The following is a 9,777-nucleotide window of genomic DNA, read 5'->3' as shown; positions in this document are numbered from 1 at the left end:
GATTTCTCAATTCATTTCTTGGGTGATATTGATTTGTTTGGTGGCGAATAGAGAGGGGGTTTTTATTCCTTCAACACATAGCCTAGTATATGTTATTGTCTTTTAAACACACACACATTTTATATACATACACATAGATATAATAAATTTCAAGGTTTTGTGAAGGAGTTGTAGCTTAGTTGGTTGAGGTGGGTATCTAAGGATTGATTCCTACCAACCGCGCCACTTTGAGGCACTTGCCTTCCCTTGTGAGGGTGCCCTCTGGGCCGTGGGCCGTGGGGTCTTGGGGGCATTGTCCCCCGCAATAAAGACCCATATGGCAACGCTTTTATTGTTATTAAAAAAAGACTTTCGAGGTTTTAAATGGTTTCTTTAAATACCTATTGAAGAGGGTGAAGTTTCGACTTTGGACTCTGGAAGGTGGAAGTGTGCACTGTGCATATTCTGAAAAAAATCTAAACCCACCACTGTCTTCAAGAATTCGTAAATTGTAATTCAGCAATTCAGAAGCTTGTTTTATTAACAGCGCAAACAGACATCATACCTGTACAGAGCACGGAAGAAGAAGAAGCAGCGGCAGAAACACGAGGAGACCATAAGCATAGAAAGTAATGAGGGTGTTGTCAATTGATATTAAATTTATCAAACCCAAGGAAATTCTAGTGCAATGATGGGCCATGGCTGCTCGCGAGGACAGGGAAAGACGCACACTGAGACAGCTGCCAGAGGCCAAGAAGGAAGGACGTCGGAGTCGGACGAAGGAAGCGACCTCTCTTTTAATGGTCTATATTGTTTAGTCTCGCTGTCTTTCTGTGCCTGCTGTAGCTCCAGACCCTGCAGGCTTCTGTGATTTTCTTTTGCCCAATGGTTTATCAGGAATTACTGATTCTTTTTGTGCAGTTGAAAAAAATAACAGGTTACAGAAAGACTTTCATGTGAAGGTGGTAGGTCCTTTTCTTACCACAGACACAGTCCAACAAAAGCAATAAAGCTCTCTCTCTCTCTCTCTCTCTCTCTCTCTCTCTCTCTCAGAGCCTACAGGGTCTCAGACTCTCTCAAATACTCGAGTTGCTCTCAGATTCCCACACCCAGTTATCCCTTTTTCATTATTAGTCAGTCTGGGACCTGGGTTGTTCTGCTGCCATGCCCTCCTTGTGCTTTAAGGTACACTGACATGAACAAGTCAGATAACAGGAACCCAACAACCACATAATCATCCCTAAGGCTTCCTTCTCCTCCTCTCTGTCTGTTTGTCCTCTGATTACTCAACATTGCAGCCCTCTCTGCACAGTACCCCTCACGAGCTTTGCCTTTATTGGCACTCTGCATTTGAGCTCCTCTCTCAGTCCTCTCTTCTAGTGCTGTAGAATGAATAATCCATACTAGGATTTTGCAGCTCTCTCTGTTGCTTTCGCTTTGCTTCTAAGAGTGGCTACCTACTGCATTTCGCCATACTCATTTCCTCCTCTGGTGTTGTGTACAAGGTCATTTCAAAGAGTCCTTACTGGTCTTTTTCTTTCATCTTTCAGTTGGGTATACATTGCTCTGCTGGTTAAAGTTGTGGAAGGGCACCTTGCAATTAAGCCCATTAACTGCATTTGCTTCTTCTCTGTAATTCATTTGCTTTATATTTTTTGCAAAGGGTTCAAGGTTCTTCATTGTTGTTAGGCAGGATTTCTTCAGGTTTCTTTGAAATCTTTTTCGTCATTGGCCTTCGGCAGGTTTCCTTTGCAGGCTGTCTTCATTGTTTTTGTGAAGGCTGTCTTCATTGTTCTTGGTTTCTTCAGCTATAGAATGGTACATTGTATTTCTCTCCCCAGCTATGCAGATAACTTGAAGGCTCCATGTCTGTAAAGGTTTTGCAATGGGGTTTTGAGGTGCTCTGATCAACCAGTCGACCATGCATTGCAACATTGTTCTGTACGAAGAGAGAATCATCTCATGAGCAGGTGGTCCTCACAAATCCTCTCGTTAGTGTTGGTCAAGAACATATTTTGTAGGAGAGATGGTGCGCGAGTTACCCTTCTGCTTTGGTGAATATGGTGTGCAAGTTGCCGATTCTTTTTACAATGGGGGCAAAATATCGCAAAAAGTTGTGACATGTCTATATCGGATCATGCTTGGGGGCATTCCACGAGTAATTGCTGTGAATTGGTGCAGAACGCTTGTTGGACAGGGATTATCAGTCAACGTGGAAGACACATCATGCCCAAGCTCATGCAAAGTGGACATGAAGCCATGGCTATTCTGGAAGAAGAAAGGAAGCAAGACATTTGAGGTTGAGGACAGTACTATGGAGGTGTTTTGGGACCTATCAGGAGCAAAGTATGGGGCAGGACCAGAACCCATTGAGGGTTTCTTCTTGGCCGTCGTATCTGAAAATGAGATGGTGCTTCTTGTAGGGGATATGGATCAGGAGGCTTACAGAAAGACTCTAGCCAAATCGCCATCTACAGAGACCTGCTTGATGGCAAGAAGAGAGCACATCTTTGGCAAGAGGCTCTACTGCACCACAGCGCAATTTGGCGAGAAAGGCCGGACTCATGAGATCACCATTGAATGCCAGACTGCCGGGGGCAGGGAGCCGAAGCTGTGTGTGAGGGTCGACAAGCAGCTGGTGGTGCAGGTGAAGAGGTTGCTGTGGAAGTTTAGGGGCAATCAAACCATTATAATTGACGGGTTCCCTGTCGAGTTACTATGGGATGTGCACAATTGGCTCTTCAATCCGAGCCATGGCCATGCTGTCTTCATGTTCCAAACATCCCTTGCATCCGGCAAAACCTTAGCTTCCAGCACATCTCTGTTCCAGTGGCATCAGTCCTCAAATCACAAGGGTGAAGATGGGTCTGGTTTTTCGTTACTTCTGTATGCTTGGAAAAGTGACTAGTAATGATACCCCCTGAATCTGCGAGCTGCTCCACAATTATGTCTTGCCCCTACTCACTTGTGCTTTTTGGGTTGTGAAGAAGGCCGGTGAAGAAAATTAATGACATTCAATCCCTGGAAAACCTAGTCACAACACTCTTGCTAATTCTGATATTAATCTTGAGCAGTCATTAATGTCAACTTGCACATGTGCTAAGGAGAGATGGGCACTAATTCCTGCAATACCTAGTCACAATACTCTGCTAATTTGGAGATACAGGCACGTGAAGACAGTGATGGCATCGATCCATTCCTGTAAAACCTAGTCAGAGTAGGCTCTGCCAATGTTCATGTATGTCCATCATGAGCAGTACTTTGATATCCATCTGTATTCTCTAATAAGGAAGATATATGCTTTATTATTTACAGATTTCATGTTAAGCATGGCGACTTGGGCACACCCTCCAAGGCATGGGTGATGCCTTACTCTGGGCATCCTCTTAGGCGAGTTCAAGTGTGTGATTTTTATCAGACTCACCATGATTCAAAGATCCTATTGAGATAATTGTGTGCTTCAACGGCTATGGTTCTTGTAACGACAGCCACAGGTTGTGAGGGCATTAACTTCTTTTTTTGTTAGTATAAGCACTCGGATTACACTGCATTTGTACTTCTTGCATTTGTTTATAACACTCAGATTACATTACATTTGTTCTTATGGCGTGTGTTACCATCTGACTCACCAGAAATAACAATTTTCAGTCAGACTGGATATGGTTATTAGATTCGGTCTCTCTATCAATTCTTTCTTCTTCTTCTTCTTCAACGTTTGAGATCCAAATGTTGAGGCCATTCTGTGTTTTGTAAAGGAAACTGTAAATTGTTTTAAGGTTGAAGAAAAAGAGATAAAAGTGGGGTAATTACACGTACGTAGCTTTATATCGAGAAACTTAACCTTGGCCGGGTCTTCATATACAGAGCAACATCATAAGGAGGCATTCCATAATGCCTGTTTTAGCTCCACTAGATCATGTCTAGACTGCTTTCAGCAAGATAAGCTACATAAGACATGTCATTATTTTTTGAGACTCCATCTCCCGTTTAGCTTAAATGTGAGCTTTCTTTGATTGTTGGGGAGGTTGGGAAGTGGCAGCAGGGGTTTATCATCCTGCCAATAGATTCCTCTTGGATTAAACTGCATATTAAGCTGGATGGCCTTTTTAATATGAGGACCCCAGCATCTCTGCCTATCATGGACGAGTTGGATATCTTGTTTGCAAAGGGGAATGGCTGTTCTGGGCCCGTCCACCTGTGTCCAATCTCTGTAATCAAAATTTCATATATCCCTTCTTGAACAGCTGGAATGTATCTAGGACCTTGTGTAAACAACTGAACCAGATAGAGTCTTGATTGCAATCCTAGCTACAAAATTGAAGTGAAGCCCATTCCAATGCTCAAGCTTCTTTTTAATGTTACCTAAGAAGACCTAATTCCATCTGTGCTTCATATGACCCCAAATCCCATAGGAATGCCTAGCAATCTGAAACCCTTCCTCAATTTCTTTGCAACCTTCTTGATGAAACTAGTTGGCGGGTGGGTTGATCAGTGCCTGGATCCTTGTTTTGGTTGGATTTATCATAAAGCCAAATGCCTGGTAGAAAGTGGACGTGGTCCCGGAAGACTCCAATAGAGATGGGAGTCATTGGGGACTGTGTGTTATCAGCAAATTGGTCCCGTATCATGCCTTCGTTATTGTTCAGTGATTGGACACCTTGGGTTTTCCCTTTTGCTACTTCATCACCTACTTACTATTAATTAACTACCTATCGCTGTAGCTGAAAGAGCAAAAAGGAGAGGAGCCAATCGGCAACCCTATCTAATCGAACTTTTGAGAGGGAAACAATCTGAAACTTCCCCATTTACTGCTACTCTAGCACTTGCATTTTCAAAAAGGTTACGAAATGCAATATACTTAATACTATTCTTGAAGGCAACAGCATCATGTGAGCTACAATAGTATTTCAAACTATTGGCACCAAGAACAGGGTAATTTAGATGATTCTTGATGGTTGCTAATGTTTTTGAAGTGGCCTGAAAGGGCTCCAATGCTGGCATTTATTGTGCTAGACACAGATCTGATAAATGGGTTGCCGTGGGTGCTTATTTGCTCAAGCTATAAAGCAAGCATTGCTTGTGGGAGAAGGGGCGGTTCTTCAGGTTGGAAAATTGGACAAAAATAAGCTTCTGCACATGCTTTAGGAAGAACAAGTTGTCCTATTCAACCTGCATCATTTGCGCTCAACATTTTCTCAAACAAAGGAGTGACAGTACAGTTTGAGTCTTCTGATGTAATTTGCTGAAGCTTCTGGTTAGTTATTCGAGGCTAGTAGCGAGGCAGCAACTGGTTCTTGCCTCTACCCTCTCTTGGTGGTTGTGCAACTAGATCGGCATCTGTGCAATGGCTTCTTTAGGAATCTCAAGCCTTAAGTGACTGCTCACTAAGAGTGGAAAGAGCATCAAGGCCAGATTTAGAAGCATCTCTATGCAATTCGGCTTCCTCTGGAGATTTCTCAACGAGTGCCAGATTCGTAAGCACCTCTGGGCAGGCATCGTATGACCAGGACTTTAGAGTTCTGGAAACATTCCGCATTCATATGCTCAAATTCTTCACTAGTGATGATTCTTGTGAACCTCTTTCCTACTACTTCCTATAAACATCTGGTGCTGACTGACGCTTACCGACTGTGAAGGCATAGGGAAAAGATTTCTGTACAGGTGGAGGAACTTCTACATCGCTGAATTCCACAGCAGAGAAGTTCTGAACAAGCCTATTCTCCAGCTGGGGATTGCTTTGTCGGCATGATCCGAATAGTGGATTACAGTCTTGACACTTGGTGCTTGCTTAATGTCTTCTTGCAAGTACTTCTGTTCTTTCCCACCAACAAACCCCACTTTTGCATCTCCCACCCCATTTATGAGATCATCCTCCACATCAACCACATCTTGATCTATGACGCAGGCGATTGCAGAAAAGGCCAGTAACAATCCAACGAAAAAAGTGCAACTGTGGCCATGGCAGAACACTTATGGCTGTCCTTTTTGTAAATAAGAACATTGCTTGAAAACTCTCAGGCTGCAGTAACTGATCAAGACATGATCAAGATCAGAATCAGATGCTCGTGCTGCAAATCATGACACTTGCTCAAGGTGCTAGCAATGATGCAAGGCAAAAATGAGTTCTTCTCATGTCAAGTTGTACTTGGTATTTTCAGATAGGCCTAAAATAGGTGCATACATAAGATCCTCCATATGCATAGTGCAGCTCCTGCATGAAGGTCTATCTGATCATGTGCAGAAGCACTTGGATTACTGGCATGGACTGCTCAGCATTGTCTGCCCCATACTGAGCTCCAAAGCTTTGAGGTTGTTCAAGCCACTTTGACATTGATGAAAGAATTGATATCTAGTCTCTTAGATGTACCTTGTATGCAATATGTATGGTGTATCATAACCTTCTCCCCAAGCTTGAAAGGGGGCATGCCTGGCATGCCTTTGTAAGGACAGGTACTGCATCAAAAAGCATCTCCAAGCCCACAATTTCCGCAGGCAGATTGAGAAGTATTTAGCCCTTAAGCAATCAATGAAAGCTTTCCAAACATCTCCATTTTAGCGCATCCATAAGTGCAGTTTTCTTACAAGCTTTTCATCCTGCTGTCTATCAGTTGAATTTATCTTCTCCATGCATAATAGGCAACAATTATCCCAGTCTTCAACAACTTCATCCATGATTCTAGGTTGTGGCAAACCTAACCTGAGAGGCACTTGCAGATTCTGAGCAGTAAAGGACTGAAGCAGAAAGGATAGGCTACTTGGAATGCTTAATGGAATATAGTGGTGTTCTTCTTCTCTTAGCTCCTCAGATTTGACTTGCAGACATGGCATTTTGAGCCATTACTTTAGAGCAGCAGCATGTTATTGGTGTTTCGGAAGGGATTAATCAGATGTATGAGGTTTTATGATACTCTAGCAACAAGTTGAGCCGCAACTACTGACTTGCAGTAGAGTAACAAATTTGCTGATTGTTGAAGTGGAATAGTAGGTCTGCTAGAGCGGTTGAAGTGCATAATAATAGCAATGACATCTAAAGGGACGGATTTCTCATCATTACCCATGGACAAGTTTGACCATGATGAGTGATGCTTGAAGTGATATTCATGCAAGGATAGACATTTGAACTTGGAAGCCTATCTTCATGATTTCCTCATCAGATTTGGACTGAGATTTGCACTTGATCTAGTAAGAGCCTCGTTGCATCAGTCTTGGACATATGCCACAGCTTTGTAGCATACATTTCTGAGCTCGTTGTCGGATAAAGCATTTTAAAGGTTATTAAATTGGCACTCTCTTGGCAATCTTTACGATGGGTTATTAGTTAAGTAGTAGATAATATCTCAGCTTTGGGGCAATTGATCCATTGCTTATATTCATATGCCTTGGTAGTGACATATTTATTAGAGTAGAGGCAGCTAGGGCATTGAGAGCACTCTCATTGGTTTCTAAGGATGCAAGGTGGTCTTTACATTATGCTGGTGCAATACCTCTTGGTAAGTGCCGTCGTAGCACCTTCAAGGGAATCCATGTAGAGAAGTTTGTTCAAGCATTGTAAGAAAATGCAAAGAGTGGCTTGGCAAACATTTTTTATGATGTCTGCTGTAATCAATAGTATCATAGAAGAAATTCAGCTCAGCAAGCTGCCAGATGCTCAAATGGCCTATTTTATTGATGTAATAGCATTGCACTTATGAATTTTGATGATACCATGATGGCAGCAAAAGTAATAGATGTAGTTTGGATAGAACGAGTGCTTGTACATCACACCTAACATCCTATGCTTCTCAATTGGTACAACAATGCATTATAGAGGCTCTCATAAATATTTATTGCAATGCTCTTTTGCAAGAAGGCCTAGCTCATGTACACGATAAGAACGTGTTGGTTGAATCAATTGCCAAGGTTAATGCAGCATCTCAAGAAGACCTAATGCAATTGTTGAAAAGTGTGTGCATTACTGAGTACAGACAACCACTATCTTATGAGCAACAATATATACATGGGTAGCAACATGCAAATGAATATGAGCAGTTTGCAAATCCATATGGACAACATGCTAATGCTTATGGGCATCATGCATCGTGTCATGATGGAGAGCATTACTCCAATGAATTTGGGTAGCAGTATGGATATTATGGGCAACATGATTATGCTTATGAGCATCCATTTACTTAGCAGTGTAGTCATGATTATGCTTATGAGCATTCATTTACTTAGCAGCATAGTTCTTATGAACATCATGATAATGCGTATGTATACAATCACTCTTTTAGCCTTGGCTATCAACAAATTGATAACGATGATGGCTTCCCACATTCAAATGAGTTTGGATAGCATGATTATGGGGGTCAAACAAATGTAGTGGTGAATTCTTTGCTTATTCAAGGTGTTGATGATGTAGATGGGGAAGAGCAATAATATGAACAAGAAGTATAATGAAGAGGAAAATGAGCATGCGGATTATGTTGAATATGCAGATCTTGAAGTCTTTGAGCAATCTCATGATGGACTTATTGAGGATATGCATCCGTTTGCACTCAACCATGGTCCACAACCACCAAGAGAAGATTGGTATACTCCTTTGGATGCATATGATTATGAGGACTTTGACAATGGTTGGGCACTATGATTAGACTACATATGATGTAGATGTACATGAAGATGATGATGTCATTATGTTTCCTTATGATTTGAGGGATAATGGATGTGATCATGGGGTTTATGGGGACGATTTTCTCTATCTGTTTGATTTGGGCAATAAGAAGCATGTGATTGATGATAGTTTTCTCATTTTTGACAATCACTATGTTGGAGTACCTTTCGATCTAGGAGGATAACGGTTTGATTTTGGACCTTGCTTAGACCATCATCCATCTTGGGGGGAGATTTTTATTCTTAAGAGGCTGTATTGGCTAAAAACTAGGCACTTTTTAGCCCCTGTTTTATTGTAGGTGCTTTTCAAATAGCTTATGTTTTAGAAGAATTTTACTTTTGATTTGCTTATAGAGGAGTAAGGTCTACATGGACTGAAAGTACACCAAATAAGCTTTCTTTCGACATATGGCCCATTTGATTTAGATAAGCCTGTCGATAGTTATTTCAGTTTTACTACAGTAGAGTTTGTAGTAGATATTGCATGCTGTCTATTGTTTGCAATTGCCTTTTTACGGAGTTATGGTGGTCAAGTTCTTAGCTTTATCATCTTAAATGAACGTATATACAGTCCACTTGATTTTTCATTATAGATTTGGATTGTTACATGATAAATTTTCAATTTATAGCCATCGTGACATAGTGGTACTTTGATCCTCCTCATATTTTAGCCATTGTAAGAAGTCCCAAATTGTTTTTGAGGACAAAAACTTCATTTGAGTGGGGATGGAATGTAAAGGATGGGAAGTATAATAAGAAATAGTGGAAAATAAAGGGATAATACTTGTCACATAGGTGGTTATAAAAGGTATTAGGGACTTATCATTTTTCACCATAGAATAATACTACAAGTCACTTTCCTTCTTCATCTCTCTCCTCTAGCTTTCATAGCTACTTCCTTCCTTCTTTTCTTGTGTTTCTCCCTCTTCTCCTAATGTTTCTCTCACCTCCTTCCTTTTTTTTTTCTCTTCTAATTGTCTTTCTCCCTCTTGCAATCCTCTCTCTCCTTTCTCTCTCCTAGTTCACTCCATGACATGAAAAGAATAAGATACATCTTCAAATTTCATTCTATACAACTATAGTGAAATGCCATTTTTTCTGTGAGCACTACTGGACAACATTGAGCTCAACCACTTTGGTTTGTGCTTT

The 9,777-nt window shown here is 41.3% G+C and overlaps 1 protein-coding gene across 1 annotated transcript; it reads left to right on the top strand.

Moving 5' to 3' along the window:
* Positions 1-398: 398 nt before the first annotated feature.
* LOC148029725 (uncharacterized) lies at positions 399-3,581 on the top strand. Its single transcript, XM_087686041.1, has 2 exons — positions 399-3,217; positions 3,295-3,581. Exon 1 carries the CDS (start codon positions 2,006-2,008, stop codon positions 2,885-2,887), a length of 882 nt encoding a protein of 293 aa, XP_087542167.1. The 5' UTR covers positions 399-2,005; the 3' UTR covers positions 2,888-3,217; positions 3,295-3,581.
* The last annotated feature ends 6,196 nt before the right edge of the window (positions 3,582-9,777 follow it).

Source organism: Lygodium microphyllum, chromosome 10 (genome assembly GCF_053477565.2).
Source record: "Lygodium microphyllum isolate KBCC chromosome 10, Lygodium_microphyllum_v1.1.10, whole genome shotgun sequence".
Classification (NCBI taxonomy): Eukaryota; Viridiplantae; Streptophyta; class Polypodiopsida; order Schizaeales; family Lygodiaceae; genus Lygodium; species Lygodium microphyllum.
The sequence above is the reverse complement of the archived record's forward strand: the minus strand, read 5'-3'. Positions and strand labels throughout refer to the sequence as shown.